The sequence below is a fragment of the Ambystoma mexicanum genome, chromosome 14, assembly GCF_040938575.1.
Source record: "Ambystoma mexicanum isolate Mex_15411 chromosome 14, UKY_AmexF1_1, whole genome shotgun sequence".
NCBI classification, from domain to species: domain Eukaryota; kingdom Metazoa; phylum Chordata; class Amphibia; order Caudata; family Ambystomatidae; genus Ambystoma; species Ambystoma mexicanum.
In genome coordinates, this window is record NC_090940.1 from 538,601,276 (window position 1) to 538,621,181 (window position 19,906).

Genomic DNA, 19,906 nt, shown 5'->3' on the forward strand with positions numbered 1-19,906 from the left:
GCACAAGTGCTCCTGACAGTTCCAGTGGAGATGGTGCAGAAAGAGAGAGAGAACAATGAGTGGCAAGGAAGTTCAAGCTGCTCACGTGGGTAGAAAACAAGGCAGGCCTCTGTCCAGAAGGTATTAGCATACTTGATCGAAAGACATTTGAAAAACATTTGACCTTTTAATTTGCCAGAATTTTTTTGATCATTTTTTGGTCAAATTTAATTAAATTAAATATATATATGGGGAGGGGGGTTTCAACCAAAAAAATGACCAAAGGAAATGTGCTCAGATTGGAAGAAAAGGTCCAATATTTTAAATCAAGTAGACCTAAACCATCCAGAATGCCGTCTAGAATAATGCCACTATATTGCCAGGAAGACGGTTCAGTAAGGATTGGAGAGAAAGAAGGCTGTAGACACATCTTGAGGGTAGATGGCATGAGCGGAGGTGCAACAATATTTCCAGACCACTATTGGGCCTGAAGCCCACATGCAGATACCACCCAATTGGAGGTGAAGAATGTACCCTGGTGCCATTGAACACACCAGCCTCGATGGTGCCCCAAAAAAGAAGCAGAAATGGGTGGATTCCGCAAACTGGACACACATTGGAGGAAGAAGAGGTCACTGAATCTGAGCAGGGTGAAGAGGAGGAGGTGAAGAAAAAGGAAAAGAGGACCCAAAAGAAATTGGGGCCCTCCCGTCCCCTGCACACTAGTTACAGATGCCACAAAAGGCGTTCAAACAAATAGGCATATCAATGTTATGTAAATTTGAAAGTAACAATTTATTTGACATGGGAAAAGAATTGCCCAGAGGCACTTATAATTAAAAAGAAAAATGTGTTACAATTAACATAGTGCAATGCAAAGAAGCAACAAATGATGCAAAAAGCGTTGTCCAATTGTGAAATAGCCGACGCGTTTCAAGGGTTTCCTCTTCTTCAAAGGGCCTCATTGGACTGTTTTTATCAATACAAGGAAACAGAGAAAATACAATACATTTCAATGTCAGTGGGTCGATATTCCAACAGTGTACATAATAGGATGCTAAGTTGATGGTGAAGAGCAGAATGATCAAGCCATAGTGTGGAGCAGAGAGTATCCAGTGATATCAGGAAATGTACTCGTGTATGAGTCATAATCAAGGAGACAGAGCACCCAGTCTTGGTGACAAAGACTCAAGAGTGATAGAAGTGAAGCAATTGAACATTAACCCGTTTCAAAGGTACAGATGTCTAAAGATACAACCGAGAAGTGATGTGCAAACTATAGAATCAGAGTGGTAAGGTTTGTCGTTGAGTCCTCAACAAGTGATTGTGTCTAGGATTCAAGAGGGAGGTGGCGGGGGGAATAAGTGCAAGGGTGCAGTGAGATTAAAGGGGGTCCAGGGGAAAATAAGCAGGGTGAATAGAGTATAACACTCACTGCCGAACGGTCAGATGGTCCACGCCTAGAGGAGGAGGTGACCCAGAACATAAACCAACCTAGAAGGAGCTCCAATGACCTGAGGGGAGTGGCAAAGGTGTGGAACCACAAGACACCCATCAGCGTGGAGGGGATTTGAGAATATGTGGTCCATATGTATGGACCGGAGGGGGGATTGTCGTGGGGGTCTCAAACCCCCCTTGCATTCTTGTGGGGGGCCTCGAACCCCCCCGCTCACATGATTGTGCGGGGCCCCAAAACCCTCCGGCATACCACCAAGACAGCAGATGCCACCCACTGAAAAAGCCCCAAGCACCATAAGTGGATTACATTACTAAAGTAATCATGAAGAGGGTTCATGGCTGAATGCACACTTAGAGGCATTAGCTAGTTGCAAAAGAATACACATGAACTGCCTGCAGATGCCTAACAGCCACAAACATGAGCAGTCATCAAAATAAATATGGAAGCCACAGGTGCATTGAATTGAATGAAAGGCATTGGAAAGGATCAAGATACAGGGAGAGTCCTGACATACTGATTTCCCTAAGAAATGCAGACAGGGCTGGCAGTGCAGTTAATGTGCCCAGCTTTGCCATGAATGATGTTGGAAAGTGTTTTGAGTCAACAGAGAAGATAAAACAACTGCAGGGCCTCGGAGCAGAAATTCTTCGTAAATGCAAGCAGAGAAACTCAAATCTACGGTCCCTACACACGTGATCTGAACCTGGGAAACAAGGCCTATTCATCTGAGGCAGGCAGAAAATGGTGTTCCCATCAAACTGAAGACAGAAGATGCAAAAATGTAACATAGCATGAAGTTGGAGGCGGGAATGTCCTTGTTCAGGGCCAGAAGAGTCGGAAAAGTGGTAACAGGTGGTATTTACCCTGAAGCCATTCTCTCCACCCATCATAGTGCTCATGTGCTGGTCATTTCCCCAAGCTGAGAAGGCTCATACAGGCCTTCTGCGTGTGGCACCATGCAGAGCTACTCGATATGGCCAGGCCAACCAGATCCCCTGTACCCTATAGGATGTAAATGTGTCTACATTGTTCACCCAATCCCATTCTATCTAAGTCCAGGAATATCACTTTTGGTTGTGATGTCTTCATGGAATAAAACCCCTGTTCCCCGCCTGTAAGGAGTGAAGAGTGCATTGGAAGCTGCAGAAATCTGTGTGCCTGTCCCTGCTTTTGAAATCCATTAATAAAAGCAGTAATTTGTCACAATCCTGGACCCCTCTGTTTCTTGGACATGGGGGATTTCCCCCGAAGCCGACCTCTGGGTGCTCACTCTGCTTCAATATGACCCAATTTTACCTGTCAGTTGTTGAAGTCATTGATGCTTGCAGCTTCCAGGACATTCTATCGGGCCTGCAGAAGGCACTCCGAACAGCAAAGGACACCATCAAACTGTCCAAAGCCTTAGCAGCACCTCAGGCACAAGACGGCCCCTCACTGCCGGCTCTTCAGGCGCTGACAAAGAGACTGCAGTGCCCAGGACTAGATACATTTTGATGCTTGTATCTTTCGGAGGAAAGGTAAGAAACAAAGCTTGAAGCCCAGTCCTAGGTCACAAAGAGTGCAAGCCCAGGCTGGGGCAGGCAGTGAGACGAGGAGCCTATTGTGATGTTTTGGGTCAGTGGTCTTCAAACTGTGGGGCTGGCCCCCCTTGGAGGGGTGAAGTATGGTCAGGGGGAGCGTAAGGCTCTTTAAAAAGCTGGTAAAGTGACTGCTTTCAATAGAAACTATAAGCAGATATGGCATCTGGGAGACCCAGTACCACTATTTTTATTCCAGGGGTGGGGCTGGGCTCAATGACAATATTTTTACTCAAGGGGAGCTCAGCATGAAAAAGTTTGAATAGCACTGTTTTATGTAATGAATCCATGAACCATTGTGCCGCCTAGACAAAACCCTCTGATTTGCGCTCCTTGCTGGTGGCAACATAGGCAGCCCCCTAATTTAGCTAGTGCTTGCACAGCCCCGACAGAGCTCTCTTGCCAGTTTGGTTTGATTCTTTGGTTATACATGTTAATCTTCAAGCGGCAGAATGCAAGGAGAGGAGGCTTGGGCTTTTAGGTGTCGCAAGCCAAAACGATTGCACTGGAGTAGGGAGGAATGACATATGAGGAGGGACAGAGAGTCTGTCGGTGTTGATTATGTGCCCAGCCATTACCTGACCATGGGACTCATGCTAATCCCCATGGCCATTCCCACCCATTCCTGCGCCTTTGCGCCCAAAACTCCTCCACACAGCAGGAACTCTTTGTGCTCGCTTTAATCAAGACTTAACATCAGGCTTTGCATTCAAAGTCATCCTCATATATACCTCATGAATACCTCAAGACTTCATAAATAGGAACGCGTGGAAGATGTTCTGCAAAAGAATTGCACATATAGTACATCTAGCGCTATGATGCCCCTGGACGAACGTGCGCTTAATAAGTTCCAATAACATAACATAACAGTACATCACACTGCTCGTGCTACCCTTTGATTTGTCATGTGTCAACGATTAATGTTCCACCTGGCGTTTCAATAAATCTGACGCCTAGAGACGTATATTCACCACAAATATGCCATGGAGAACAATCCTACAGGTAAAAGTACAAATGATGCCAACTCGAGTTTCGGCCTTCCGGTGTATACAGTTCTTAAAGGAACACCCAGCCTTCTTCAGGGCAGACACAATAGACTCGTAGATGGAGGATGGCTTATTCATGGGCTCAAAGAATATATCCTTTAACTGTAACTTTTAGTTTCCAAATGTTTTCATGAAAGGTAAGCTGTCATGTGGAATTTGCTTCTATTTCAAAAAAAGTAGCATAAGAACATGGCATGATAACCTGTTCTGAGATGAGAGTTTGCAGCACACGCTTTTTGCTCACTGTACCTTTCACAGATGGGAAATACCCATTTGAAATGCTATGGCAATTCCTCTCTGAACAAGAGTACCAACAGCAACCCCATACACGTGTTTCAGCCTTGTTGGGCCTCATCAGTGAGGTGAAGCTGTGCCTCTCTGAGCACAGTGAGCAGGGAGTCCACGTCTGGTTGCCCCCAGGTAACTCGGGGTGACCAACCCCAAGTTCCTTTCAAATATTTCAAAAAACGTAGCAGGCGCTCCTCTCCAGAAAGAAATGTGCTTCCAAACTGCACGGTTTTCTACAGTTATCATCCCACAGAAGGTTAGAACATTTCCCTCAAAAGCGTCACTGAAGACGAATTTACACGGGGGTTTCACGTTCATTGCTCTCAGCTACACTTTACGGCACTTGGCTGAGTACAGGTACAGTGGCACCTTGCGGGGCTCGCGGACCGTCATGGCTTGAACGCGTGTGGGCGGGAAAATACAACCAAAGCTGCGCCCGTGTCAAGTGCATCCACCCTGATGCCACGCTGCGGCAGCGGCGGTGGGTAGGTGGATCCAGCGGACTCCAGTGTTGATTGACGCCGCCCCGCCCAGACGCGGACCAGGAGCTTATATAAGGCCCTCCCCGGGGCGGCGGGCCACCTTAGGAAAGCGCAGAGCATCGTCTCGGACATGGGGGCCGGCGGCACAGGCACGAGGGGCGACTTCGAGTGGGTGTACAGCGACCAGCCGCACACACGGCGGAGGAGAGAGATCCTAGGTAGGAAACGGCGCGCACTGGCAGCCCTTTCAACACGTGGCTTTTTAGGGGTGCCAGATGGACGGGGAGCCAGTGGTTATTTCCCCTCTGTACCACAGGTGTTCATGTTTCCGCATTTATGATGAAGGAAATATCAAAACTGCAAGTACCAGAATACAACAGGACTATGCAGGCTTGCACCCTAATGCAGGGGTCTTCAAACTGGGGGTCTTGAAGGATGGGGGGCGGGGTCGACTCTTTAAAAAGCGATTAGGATTACTGTTTGTGATATAAAAAGCATTGAGGTGATTGTCTACTGCTTATATTTTCTACTAAAACCAATCTGCTTACATTTTAAAGAGCTTGGGGACTCGGTTTGAATATACTGCCCTAATGACAGGGTTGGTTTACATCTGTGTGCTTGTGATTTAATAAAACCTAGCTATCTTGTTTCAATAAGTCATTTCGTCGCCACGCTGGAACGCTGGACAGCCATGACTGGAACTGCCGTATGCACCCCTTGAGTGCAGTCACTGTGAAAGGCAGCGCTTTGGGTGTTAACATTGAGTTGTGCATGTTGTGCCACAAGGGTGATTGCTGAGTACAACATATCATTCGTTTTTACAAGTATCACGAACAGACTGAGACCGCAACATATGGAGCGGATATGAGGTACCTAATTGATGAGAAGATAAGTTGTGTTAAACGAACAACGGCATTGAGTCGTGATTGAGGGAGCTTTGTGTTTGGCCGCGGTTCCCAATTCTGGAATTTGATTAAAATGCAAATATTCATGCACGACGAATAGATTAACTGGGTTTTAATGCACATTTTTGTACGATATTGTTTAGTAAGGGAAAATATGGTATTAACTGTTTGAAATGAAATGTTTCATGTAAGACCTATGCCATGTTTCATGTAAACCCGTATAACCTAAGCATAACAACGTTTCGTTTGTTTTTTCTGGCTTTTTATGGGTGTGAAATGTGTTTGCCCTTAAACCTTTCTCGACTATATTCCGTTATATTACGCAAGTGTACACGAGCCCTCTGTAACAAAGCACAATCTTGAATGACGCATGCGCAACTCCAGTAAGCACGCCGGGTTCTCCAGGTGTTCAAGCGAGTCGCGAGGCTCCCGAACGTTTCTAGAATCTTCTGGATCGACGCCCGTTGCTTTATATTCGTGAGCTTGATTTGTGGATTCTGCTCTGATAAATCCTTTTGACAGAAATTCTAATCTGGGAAACTAATTTGTCAGTTTATATTTTCGCTTGTCCCTAAATCAAGCACGTGCTTTTGTTTGAAGAAACAATTGCCACATTCCCTCAATATTGTGATTTTTTTTTTTTTTTTTTATTTTCCCGGAAGCGAATACTACTTTGACAACTCAAATCCCCAATCTACTTTGTCGCATATCTGAAATAACACAACGGAACGCCTTTTATTTAGCAAGGTGTAAAGTGTTTTTTTTTTGTTTTTTTTTGCTTTTAGAAACGTACCCGTCAGAGATACTTAATACCCTTTACATTGCCGGGCAATGCACCTTTTCCCTCTTCACTGTAAAACTTTTTTTGTTTTAGGTCTGTAACACTTTTTCGTTTACAATAAGACATTTAAATGATACCCGAAAATAAACTAAAAAATAAGAACCATGACTGCAGAAAAATATACAATTGTTCACGTCTGAGTGCATAAACGTCTTCACACCTTCTGGTGCGACATTGACAATTACTATCAATTTCATTGATGGTCTAAATAGTGAATTCATTCAGGGGGCTCCAGCAAGTCTGTTCAATAGCGTTTTTGGGTACAAAAAAAATCCATATTTCACTCTTGTTGATGCCCTCGAATTCCTGATGTGTTTTTTTAAAAAAATTGTACATATAATTATTCCGTACGGGAGAGTTCTGGTGGCATATGTTGCTTTAAATGCTGCTCTGGTTGAGCAGCCAGGCTGTGAAAGTGGGGGCAGTGGTATGGGAAAGGCCTGCATTTGGAGGAATCTTAGAGGATTTCCGCTATCCCTGTTTCTCGCCTGATGGCACTTCTTTCTGCTGGCATACCCCACACAGTTTAATAAATGGAACAGTTGCTTAGCTATTGCCGCCTGCTTTTGCCCCATTTATGCCACTGCCGGCTGCCCTGGCAATAGAAAAAGGGCTCTTAGAGCGCCTTTACCTGTTTGGCAGCCATCTTGATTGTAGCTTTTTTTTCCAATGACGGAAGAATACGGGAGCTCTTTGCAGACTACTTTTTTTTTAGTGACTGACTGTAATTGCCTCTGCCACCCTTGTTAAATGATATGATAGGTAATTTATAGCGCGCTTAATACCCAGAGGTTTCTAAGTGCGGACCCGGGGATCGAAACTTGAAACTCTGTTCCTTGTCGTCTTGTTTACAAGGCGAGCATGTTGCCGCTGAGCTATCCTCCCGAGACATGCCATCCATATACTCGGGTGGAGGAACATTACCCAGTGTGACCCACCATAAGCATTGCCACCTAGTTACGATCCAGGGCTGGTGGAGCAAGCAGTCAATTAGTTGAAGCCTGGGCGTATTCCTGAGGTGATGACACACCACCTAGAAATTAATGGCTTCTTCTTTACTTCCCATCCTCCTGCTGGTTAGTACTTGTGATCTAATGCTCTCCTGCTTTGTTCTCTCCCTTGTGTCCGTTATTAGCTGTTACGCTGCACTTGAACGCATTCCAAGGAATATGAACGTTTGTGCTGTGAAGAGCCTGATGCTAGTCAGCTCTCCCGTGCCTTGCTGCGTCATCCCTCCCTTTGGCGCGGACAGTCGTTACCAATGCAGCACCGAAATTGAGATTTGATAAGGAGCCAATACCAGCTCATGGGTATCCAGCATTAACCAGGAGCTAGTCCAGAGTGTTCCGCAAATCTAATTTCAACATAAGATCATTTTGTCTTATTTATGATCCATTATACTTTAAATGTCACGTGTCCTAAGGTTTATTTAAAGTTTGTTCCAAATAAACCGTTCAATCATATAGTTGTGTAAAGGAGCCAACATCTGTTGGTGTCAAGCTAACCAGGCTCCTCTAGGCCACAAGCATATGGTAAACGGCTCCCAGCTCCCCTCATTTTCGCCCCCTGCAACTGGAAGCTGTGAACAATGTAAACAATGAGGCGGTTGCAAGGAGAGCCATACTCGCTCTTAATATACTGCATGACCTTGTCTCTCACATGTAGCCATGGAGTTCTGAACTGGGTAGGAGGAAGGTGTCTCGGCACTGAGCTGCAAACTGCCTCACAAGTGGAACCGCTGACTCTTAAGTTTCTAGAATAACAGCATAACCCGTGACATCTGAACATAGGCTTCATAAACTCCCACGGGGAATCACCCTGAGGACGGTGCTATGTTGTGGCAGTATTATGCAATAGTGTGCAAATGCCCCCACCTGCGATGCTAGGGATACGTTTGCAGAGAACACCAAAGATTGCCCAACAAATGCAGTACGTTTCCGAAGAGTCAAAATCCCCAGCAGGGCCTGTTCAGCGCAGCACCTGAGGAAGTTGGTGAGGTCTGAGATGGTGCTCTGCCTGCCACCCAACATACTAACGAAGGTGAAGTGAGAGCCCAGAGTTTCTGTATCGCAGGCAGCCCTGTCGCCGTTTTATTAAACAGCACACTCCAACCAGGGACTCCCTCCTCGACAATGAATGTGGTGTAGAATAAAGCGCTTTTTATTTTTAATATACCACAGGTTCTTTTTGAGTAGCCCCCAACCCGTCTCGCACACAATCTCCACAAACACCCCGTGTCGCAATGGACCAGGAATCAATCTGTTGTGGATCAAGAAGATATTTATTAATTTATTATATAATGGAAAAGGAAATTCAAACAATTTCACAGCCACCACTGTTGTGGCAACACAAAATGCACTAACCTCTACAAAACAATTGGGTTATGATATCCTATTGCAACTCAGTCTTTAATGGCAACACAGAAAAAGAACAATTTGAAAAAGAGAACACCATTGGTTTATCCCTCCTCCAAACATTAGGTAACTTGATTCCTTTGAATGGAACGCAGTGGCAAGGAGTAGGGCATAGAGAGAATAACGGATATAGAGTACAGCCCACTGCCCACAGATGGGGAAGTCAGCAAAGCAAGTGAAAATTCGTTTTTGGAGCAAAATGGCAGAATGGGATTTTGATTATTACGACAACTGCAATGGGACAGAAGGAAAGAAAATTTGTGTTGCTACACTTGAGGAGATAGGGAAGCTTGGAGACTACTATTCAGCACACTAGGGCAACAATGAAAATAAACTATTAAAATCTGTTTTGGAAGGATGCAAATGCAAAAAGGATAGATACAATGGCAAATAGAAATTTGTTTTACACAGGACTACAATGACGGGCAGCTCAGGGAAGGGGCATAGCTCAGAATAGAGAAATCGTGTTTCATTGACACAGGGAGACATAACAGACTTGTAGGCAAAAGAGATTGCTCTCAATGGGACCACAGTTTGGGGTTTTAAAAGGACAGATGCAAATAGGAATTCATGGGGTAATGCACACGCTACACAGGCAAATTCGGTTTTCAGTTACAAGAAGACTTCTTTTGAGGCAACACTGTAATGACTATAATTATTAAAGAAAGACACCAGGGATAAGGGGGTTAAACACCTTCAGCTCTCTGCAGCAGGAACCTTGTTTCTGTCAAAAGCTGAGGAGATGGAGGCCTTCATGTCATGGAGTCGGAGAGCTCTAGGACTTCAAAATACATTTCTTTTTGAAGTCACTCTGCCTTCATAAAGAAGTCACTCTGCCTTTATAAAGACATTTTCATTACGATTTGGTCCCGTAACAGAAATCATTTAAGTCAGTGACTTCAAACTATTTCTTTTTTGAAGTCCAAGGCGGCCCACCCCAAGGGCATGTGGCGGTGGGTGCCCCCATTATGCCAGTGAATGGATATTCCCTAACTATTTTATGAACTAGGTCTTCAGTAGTTGTTGGTAAAAGTCAAAAGGAATACGTCTGCTGTCCAAAATTAATGCTAAATGACCCTACCACAATTCTTAACAAACTAAGGCCAAGAGAAATATTCCCTTCTCCTGACGAATGCTTCTTGCACCTTTCTTCTTTGATCTTGTTAATATTTAATGTTAACATTTTCTTACTTTCTGTATTGGTTCCTGTAGTTATTGTAGCAAAATTTTAGTTTTTCTTTCCCCTTTAATGATTGCTTTCTTTGATCTTTGCCAAATCCTTTGATTCTTAATGTACTCTGGGTAACCGTGAAGTGCTTTTTCCTTTGTTTACAATTAGGCTTAAACATTTCTTGGCATACTCAGTCTTGTATATCCATTCCTGAGGCCTTGCTCCTATTCACTTTATGATCTTTTTGCTCTTACGTTCCCCTCATTGCTCTTTGAGTGACTGGGTGTTTCTGCCTCTTCGTAGGATAACGTGACCCATGTTCCATCGATCACTCCCAAGATTATTTATGATCCTTCCTATTTTGTCAGTGTTCATCAGATTTCGGTATAGGACTTTGCAATGGTACTGAGACAAGTCTGTTTTTTTCATAATGAGCCCTGCTTGGCCTGCCTGTTCTCCTTGTTAACGTTTAGTCTGTTGGGGGAAGGGGGGTCTGTATTGGTGTGCAACCTTCTACTTAACTGTTTTCCTGTCTGCTTTCTTCCGCTGACATCTTCTCCTTGTGGTTCTCTCCCTCTCTTGGTGTCTGTATCTTGACAGGAGATTGGAGCATTTGCAAAGTCTTGCTCTGTATGGTGTCAGCGTTGTTAGGTGAGCAGCCAGCCCACAACGTCCTTGTGGTAATGTTTCTGTCCCACTTTAGACTCCTCGCCTCTTGCTTTTTGCACACGCTGGACTTCCAGTGTTTTTGTATTCAGAGCACTTCTGAACTTTGCAGGCTCTTCGGCTTTCTCTAGCTCCACCTTATCCAGCTCCTACACTCCCAGCGGGCCTCCCCTGCCTTTGTATGCATTCCTGTCATCTTTGATCGGCCTGCACTTACATCTCCTAATCCCAGATTTGTATTAAAAGTGAAATGTTTTCGCTTTCTTCCTGGTGATCGCATAAAATGGCTTTCTCTTAACCCAAGTCACTGGACTTGACACTACTTTGGATATTAGTTGCATGTAGGCCATCATGTGACATATGTATTCAGCCAGCCAACATTCGGCATAAGTAACGGAAGTATTCAGCCTGCATTAGGCATAAACTTGATTAATTTACAAACTGTTGTGATGAAAGTTCTAACAAAACAAGCAAGAGAAAAACAGAGACATATTAAGCCATTGAGTTTGTTAGAAATTGTTATACAAAGTATAAGAATAGCCAGTTCAAAGTGTACATATTTCACAATGATATCCGAGGGACTCAATGATATCCTGAATGTACTACAGAATATTACCTTGCAACAGCATTACCTCTTAATGTCATATGATATCCACGCATTGTACACCAACACCAGGCATAACCTGGCATATCCACAGTAGAGTACTGGTTAAACAAATCTGCATCACATTACCAGTTTGGTAGGATATTGGTCGAAATGCTTGAATTTACACTACACAATTTTCTGTTCAATGGGCAATAATATTCACATCAAAAGGGAGTGGCGATGTGAGCAAAAATAGCTCCCCCTCATGCACTTGTTCCTGGTCCAAATTGCTTGGAAAATAATTTATTACAGTGGAAGCGCTATATAGACATTTGTCATCTGGACCGGAGATCAAGAACAACTACTTGCCTTTACTAATAAACGCAATGCAAGCAGGAATGACATTAAACTAACATTTACTTTTAGTCGCAATCCTATAACCTGTCTAGATCTAGAAATTAACTTTGTGGATAATGCAATCAGCACCTGCAAATATCGGAAATCCAATGAAGGGAACTATCCTTCATTCCCTCAGTGACATAAAAATAGTGTGATAAGTAACATCTCGAAAGGAGAAATGCTATTGGCGATAAACTGTAATAACATAGATTTTGAGCTCGTGGCAACCTAAATTGCAGACACATTTAAGATTAGGGGATATCGGTCCAAGGACAGAACTATCACTTAGGCTAGAACAACCGAACATACCAAGTTATTGACCGCCAAGTGTAAAACTATGAAGGATGCCAAGGACCAAGTGTTCTTTGTAACTAGGTTTTCGGCACATAACCAGGATGTTCAGATCATTCTGTGAAGACCCTGCAACATTCGGAGATTGAACGAAGCCCTTAACCATTACATTAGACTAGGTCAACATGGTACTCGCAAGAGCCCAAAGCTTGGGCAACATCATTAGTCCAAGCTTTCTGAGAAGACCCTCTGACAGATCAGTAAATGGTTGCACCCTTCTCATTGGGTTTTCACTGATGTGGTACCTGTAACCTTTGCAACCATACAGTAACTTTTGGAAAAGATACAATGAATAGTCTAGTTACACCACATACAATGGCCAAGGAATCACCAAACAAGGATTTATTAACTGTAGATCCAACTATGCCGTTTACTATATTTGTGCCTGCCAGCAATACTATATTAACGGCACCAAAACGAGAACTGAGGTTTCGAATTAGAACATCTATATGCTACCAGAATCAATAATGCATTGAATCCCCTTGCCAACCACTGGAATCAAGGTTTAGAACGCAGCTGCATTAGATATTTTGCCATACATCAATTAAAACACAATACCAGATGCAAGAGTTTATTAGCGATGAGACTGTTGGGACAAACTCTGAGGTAGGTTTGAGGGCTACTAGGAGTTAGCTGACTCATGGAAGGCCCAACACCTTCCCCAGTTTATTACAGCCAAAGCCAACCGGGATCAGTACAAGGATTGAAGAAAATCCTGGGACTTTGCAGCATTCCCTGGCTCGCAGGCCAGTTTCATAATCTGATTTTAGTCTGGATTGGGTACAGAGAAATAGTCCACCTATAGTGGACTGTATACATGTTAGTTTATTGGCTCTCCCCATGTCAGGTGTCAGGCCTGGCTCATCCCAATATTGCTATCACTAAACAATGTTGCAGTGTGAGGGTTTTACCATTGGTTCTTGCTCGTTACTACCCACCCCTAGGATATTGAACTGTGGTTGTCTTGAGCTGACGTCCCCAGGCCTGGGATTCGAAATGGTTCTCAGCTTGAGGTGTACCAAGAACTGTCTGCATTGTAACGTGTATACCACAATAGTCTGAGAGTGCGTGTTCTGAATATTGAAGAATTACTCGCATTTACGGCAGCTGTTACTGTCATTCAGGGAATGGAATGTCACTCCTATCTCTGGCCTTCGCAGCCGGCCTTGTTTCACACGTTTGCTCCTCTGTCAGGGCTGAATTTGCTCGGCTCCCTCTGAGGGTCTGTGGCCGGTTTACAAGTTTCCTACTCATTACAAGGCTTTGGTATGTTCGTACTATTCCATATCCTGCACATGTTAGTTGCACATGCCTGTGTCAGGTCCCATAGGTGCTCCTGCAGCTCCTTAAGGTTAATTGCATATAAACATCTGCAAGCTTGTTCAGAATCTCTTGCTTCTTGCGGTTGCTTCAAAGACAGTATGTATGTGTCCCATCACAGAACTGTTTTTGTGTATTCGGATGTGTTTGTCCCGAGGTGTGGAAGGCACGTGTGCTTCCTGTCTAACGCTGCTATGTCATGGTGTCTCTAACGTCAGTAATGTGGCTTCTTGGCGCTTCAGTCAATACTGTCAATTGAAGTCTTCTTAGTTGAGTCCCGAGGCTCATAGTCCACTCTGGGTAACGGTTGCACTGCTCCTGGGGTGTAGGGTTGTCTGAGTGGGTACCTGTCAACATACTTGTCTGTCATAGGAGCACTAGGAATTTGTTCAAAATGGTATGGGCGATCGCGGTATATGTTCTTCCGGGCCATGTACCTCATGGGAGGAGGAGCAGGGGGTGGATTCGTCCATCCCTCTTCAGTCCCCCCTCTGGTCTACTTGTCGACCAAATCTCGATATGTCCACCTTTTTGCCCTGCGCTGCCATATTTTCATTATTCCTCCAAGGTGTCCGTAATAGTTTGTGTGATCATCAAAGGACCAGTGCATGTAGCAGCATACTCCTTCAGGGTTGCACCAAACCCACTTCCCTTCGTAGAATTTTGGATTGCAGGGGTTGTCCATTTTTGTTCCCTGCCGCAAACAAATCACTGTGCGATTTTCACCAATAGTGTCTCAATCTGCTACAATGTCATCTTTTGTTGTTCTATGTTTACATCCATTAGTACCTGCATCCCGATTGCCTCTTGTGCTGTTTTCTTGCATCTTTCAATGCATATTTTAATTCTACATGCTAATGCTGTTCCCAATATCAGTGCTCCAGTTATCCTCAGTCCATCTGACAGTCATGATGGCATCCATGATCCTATGTATGCTAGCCAGCTCTTCATTCCCTGTCCCTCCTGCTTAATCTTCCATTTTCACATGCATTTGTGCCAATTCTGCAATTGCATCTGAGAGAGTTCTGTTATCCTCATTGTTAGCTGATATGAACGTGCAACATGAACTCCCTATTTTTGTGCAACCTCCTCCTTCCATTGCCGTGAGGATATCCAGAATTTATCTTTTCTGGAGCTCCACCAACCGTATTGCTCAGAGTTCCTCCTTTATTGAGTTTAACCCATTCACTGTTTTTGTTGCCATCAGCCCCCAATGAGTGATCTGTAACCATTTGGCGTTTGTGTACGTTTGTTGTCTTGGTATTAGTGTTGTAAAGAACATTTGGGTTCTGCTAAATAGTCTGTGTTCTGCTGGTATTTTGTCCAGTGCCGCTTCTGACTTTGCTGAGAAGTAATTCCTCCCTCTCTTGACTCTGCCCAATCCACTGTGCTTCAACTTCTCTGTCAGAACTGTTGGTGCTATCTTGACAGACCTCTTCTTCAGTCTGTTATTCATCTTTGAGAAGTCATTGAGTTTCACATCCTTTCTGGGCACCACCAACAATGGCATGTTGATGTGTACATACAAAGGAGCATATTCCTCCCCAATCAGGTGGCAGCTTCTCATAGGCCTTTTGATCCACACGCCCAGTAGTGGTCCATTAGCACTGCTGTTCCTGCTGTCATGGCTGGAAGTTGTTCTACTGTCTTGCATCCTGTGTTCTCGCCAACTTCTACATCGCCATTGTTCTGATAGCACAAGGCTGGCATCTTCAGGGGAATTATTGCCGTTAGTCCAGCTTTTTGCTCGGATTCCATTCGTGTAGGCACTTATCATTTTTTTCCTGGAACTTCTTCACTGCTGACTGTGCCCGGGTCAATGTCTTGCATCCTATCTCTCATCTTCCCATCCGTCATTAGTGTATACTCTGTAAATCAATATCTGTAGTCTTTCCCAGCATTCAGGCTCTCCTTACCTCCTTTACTCTTGTCCAGGGACATAACTCCTTTAGTGCAATAGTCTTCATCTCTCCTTTCTCAGGGCCGTTGGTTATGTACGGCAATCCTTCATGTAGCTGCCAATAGTTATTCATCACGTCTAGCATCTGTATGTAGCTATCTTCATAGGGGAAGGTCCCTTTGGACATCATCTCAATGCTGCCGTCTTCCCTTGAAATCTTGCTTGCGTCTGCACCATGGTGAGGTACATTGGGCACTGTGCTCTTGCTGCGGGTATTTCAGTTGCTATGAACATTCGAGAAGCACTCCTGGTGTAGGGGATTAAAGAGCAGACATAACTGCTCTTCCCGGCGGTTTCCCTACCCATTTTGGATTTTTTTTACCACATGTTATTTGTAACTCGTGCTGTGTCTGAGATACATATCAACTCCCTTAATTTCTGTGTCAACACTGCGCTTACCTCTCCTTACCTTAACAGTAGTGTCTTCTTGTCCACCTGACATGGTCATCCCTCCTGCTAGGGTAATGCTAGTAGAGGGTACAGCGCTAATACTGATAGCCATATAAAGCTTCCAAAACACAATCCCTTTTATGCCACTAGGAATCAAACACACCTTGATGATATTTTTATTGTCTGTCATGACCACTTGCGCTGCTTGGTTCCTGCAGCCTGATGAGATGATGTAGTTGCCCGCCTGAAATTTGCAAAGAAAAGTGTTTGTTGTTTTAGTAGTTGTTGGTACACTCAAGCTATGCGAACTAAATAATCACTGATGGCAAAAGAAAGACCTCCTCCCAAACCGGTCTTAATGAGTGGTAGACCTCCTCCCAAACAAGTCTTACTGAGGGGTCTCTTAAGGTGAGCAAAACCTGGCAGGCACTACGTTAAAGTTGTGGTTACGCTTGGGCCAAATACTCTATAAATACAAGGAAATGCACTGCTGGGGATCGGGCTCGGAATTTCCTGGGGCATCTTGTATAGTGCACAATCTGGTTGGAGAATGCTTCAGGGTGATCAATGGGAGGTAACATCAGACGAATAATCTATTCACCCCTCACTACATTCACGTAAACCTGCGTGTGTGGAAAGAATAATTGTGTTGCACTAGTCTATCTGGACAAGTGGGTCAGTTGCTACTTCTGCTACTTGGGACTGCCGAACCATTGGGTGACCTGGCCTCCCTAACTTTGTGAGATCCGCTTGCACTTGTTGTTCGTCGAGATCTTGAACGTTGGCCCGGTCGGTCACTAAAATTCTGTTGCCAGGGAAGGCCACTGCTTTGTAGGGCTTGACACCCTGGATATGGTTCTCACTGCTCGGTCTGCTATGGCCTCAACTATGTGAGGGCCAGTAAATCGGGGCACGTTCCAGCGCCTTAGGAAGTTGTGGAGGAGCACTGTGAATTCTCATTTCTGTGCCAATTCCCTTCAACCTTCGAGACCCCCACCTCTTTTGCTGGACTTTAGGACTTTTAATTTTTATCCTGAAGTGAGACCTTTTTTTCACTCTCTCGTATTTTTGATCTGATTTGGACTGTGTTTTTGGAGTCTGACAAACTCCATAGGCATCTACTTTTGTATTGTGACACACACAGCACCTTCAAGTGAAGTGTCACAGAGCATTCCCATGGATTTCTCATAAGGTTCAAATGCCTTCTCTTGGGTGACGCATGTTCCCAAGAGTGGTAAAGTGAAATTGACTTACCCGTTTTGCCTATGTAGGTCCAGTACACCCCATCCTATGTGGACGTGCCGGGGGTTACTTAGTAGCCATTTTTCCTTGCTTACTCATGTAACATTTTTTGTTACCCTCCCTACATTTAATGGCTGGTGGTAGTGCTTTAATTTTCCTACCATTGTGCCTTGCTACCGCAGGCTGAATCCTTGGCTGCAGTAGTGCACCCATGGGTGCCCATTTTGTCAAACTGGCCCCAGTCTTTTTTTTCGCCATTTCTTGCTTGTGAGGTCTTTCTTGGGTTTTACTCTGCGCCAAACCAGGTTTAACCCTTTTATTCATTTTGCCTTTGGCGGGCTTCGGTGCTGAAACCAGCCTCTTGCTCCAGTGTGTCTGGCAGAGCAGGAAGCGAGGGAGGTGCCTGACACTCCCTGTAGCCTCCTTGGTTACCCGAATGCACCTAGTGCTGATTGGCTGGCTGGCTGTCCTTGCAAGACAGCCACCCTGCTGAGTGACAGCTAGGCTATGCATGAATGGGAGAAGCCTGCATAAAAGGTTGAGGCTTCTTGAACTGAAGGCAGAGCCGACCACTGGATGAAACAGCCAATGAAGGAATCTGGAAGAGCTGCTTGCTGCACCCTCCTGGACCATTGAACTGCCCGGTGAAGCCCTGCTGCAGTGCTGAAGCTCCAACTCTGAATCGACTAAAGAAGCCCCGGAATGGATGACTTCTCCCCTTGGGTTGATAGGACCAACTAACCCCAAGATTAACTTGTATCTGAAACCGTCTAGTGCCGCATAACCTAACAAAGCCTGTAGCCGCCTTAGTGCAGGAGTCCTCCAGACGTCCTCCCTCTTGTCCACAACTCAGACCCAGAATCTGCAAGACTGCAACCAGAACAGAAGCCAGCTGGATCCTCACCTTCAAACCTAAGGGGTACTTACCTCTCTCGTCCTCAATTTCTGCATCTACTGGTTCTAATGTGGGTACCCTTTTGCTGTCGGCATAGGCCCTAGACAATCGTCCCTGTGAACATGCTAGTGGGGTCCCCCCCTACATCCTTGGAGATCTGTCTGTTAACACATGTATTGTGTTGTGCACATGAGCCTCTACTGCGCCTGTTCCCCTGAACAGACCCCTCCTTTACCTTGTCTGTCAGCCTGAGCTTCCCATGATGCCCATTTGTCTGTCCCTGTGGGCTGTGCCTCTCCATGCTACTCCCTCTCAACCCTACTGTGCTTATCGTCATGGTCAGATTCTATGTCCATGTTCCTACAAAAGTAGTCAGCAAAACATCTCCTAGATGTTGAGTCTGCGCTGTTTTGTGCTAAGATCAATATACCTGCTGCCTCCTGTGCAGCTTCCTAAGCTCGTCCCGCTTCCCTCCATCACGCTCCTGCCTCGTGAACACGTGCTGTCTGGCTCATGCTGTCTGCTCTCCTCACCTTTGTCCCTTTCCTTATCCAGGGCTGTCGCTGTCATCATTGTCCTTCTTGCTCTTTCTTCTTCCTGCCTGCACACTCCCGCTCTCGCCATTCTGTCCAACTGCGACTTCCTCTGCTCCCTCTTTGCCAACAAGCATTTTTCTTGCTCTATCTCCCTTCGCCTCTGCCTTCTCCAGTTCTATCCCTCTTTTCCCTCATTTCTTTCTGATCTCTTCCATTCCTTAAGATCCCTTTCTATTTATTCTTCCCATTCCAAATGCTCGCTCTCCTCCTCTCTCCTCTGTTCCCTCTTTGTGCTCTAGCTTTTCCTCTCTCCTTCACGCTTTCTTGTTCTAATCTCACCTCAATGTCCTCCTCCTCTTCCTTCTCCATTAGCTCCGCCTGTCGGTAGTTCCGCTGTCCCTCTCTAGTTTCTGAATAGCCTCCGTCGCTCCCTCGTCTTCCCCATAAGCTTTAAAAAAGTACCTGCGCTGCTATCCATTTGGTCAAGCTTAAGTTCCCAAACTCTTCATTCGTGCGCTGGTCACCCCTTCATTGCTAGGTGGCTGTCCTGTACCCTCCGGATTGTCCTCTTTAGTGTATGGTGGTGGCTTATAGATCGGATTTGAGTACCCCCTTGCTGCCCTTGGCTCCCTCCTCAGATCCCTGTTCGACTATCAGATATTGTGCTCTGAGGGGCAGAGGGAGGCGCGGAGGGATGGGTCCTCTCTTCTCTTGCCTCTTGCTGGCTTAGCATCCATTGACGCCTCGTAGTTTCCCCCTCGCCCTCCTGAAACCTGAAATATGGCCTTGCGTTTAGTCCGTTTCTTCTTGTAAGCGCCCTGTATGTGTCAATAGATTGCTGCACATCTTTGGAGAAACTGCCACAAGGCGGCCATGGTTTAGTCAATTTACCTTTTGTACCTTTAGACCATTTATACTCTATTCACACATTTTTTCTTTATAAGGTGGGAACTTTTTACACAAGTGTTGAAGGCGGATCACTCCCCCTCTAGTTCTGATATATTTCAATACCTCTTTACCTGACCTCAGGGTGAGGCTTTCAATCTGCTGTTCTGGGGAAAAAAGTCACAATGTTATGAAAAGTACGTTCCAATTTGTACGAGCCTCTTTGGCTCTGCACCTTAACCAGGCGTGCTCCGCGCGCAGCCCCTCCTTCACAATCCCTGCCTTCTCTGGCATACAACCACAATCCTGTGCCTTCTGAGCACCACCACTGGTTCACCTCGTCTGCCAATCCCAAGTTCCCAATACTAGCTCCTCATTGCCAAAACTCTGTCCTATGCACCAACCTAAGGGTGGCGTCACCAAGCTAGTTAACAATACTGATGGATGATTCTGCACACACAACAGTAGCCCATTACGCCAACCCCACACAAACCCCACAGCCATCTTCCTGCTC

General features: G+C 45.2%; 1 protein-coding gene across 1 annotated transcript in view; it reads left to right on the plus strand.

Moving 5' to 3' along the window:
• Positions 1–4,935: 4,935 nt before the first annotated feature.
• The window catches only part of DEGS2 (delta 4-desaturase, sphingolipid 2), a 224,835-nt gene continuing 209,864 nt past the window's right edge, over positions 4,936–19,906 (plus strand). Inside the window, exon 1 of the mRNA XM_069637791.1 lies at positions 4,936–5,049. Coding sequence (XP_069493892.1) covers positions 4,962–5,049 — 88 coding nt within the window. The 5' untranslated portion in view covers positions 4,936–4,961. The remainder of the gene's footprint in view (positions 5,050–19,906) is intronic.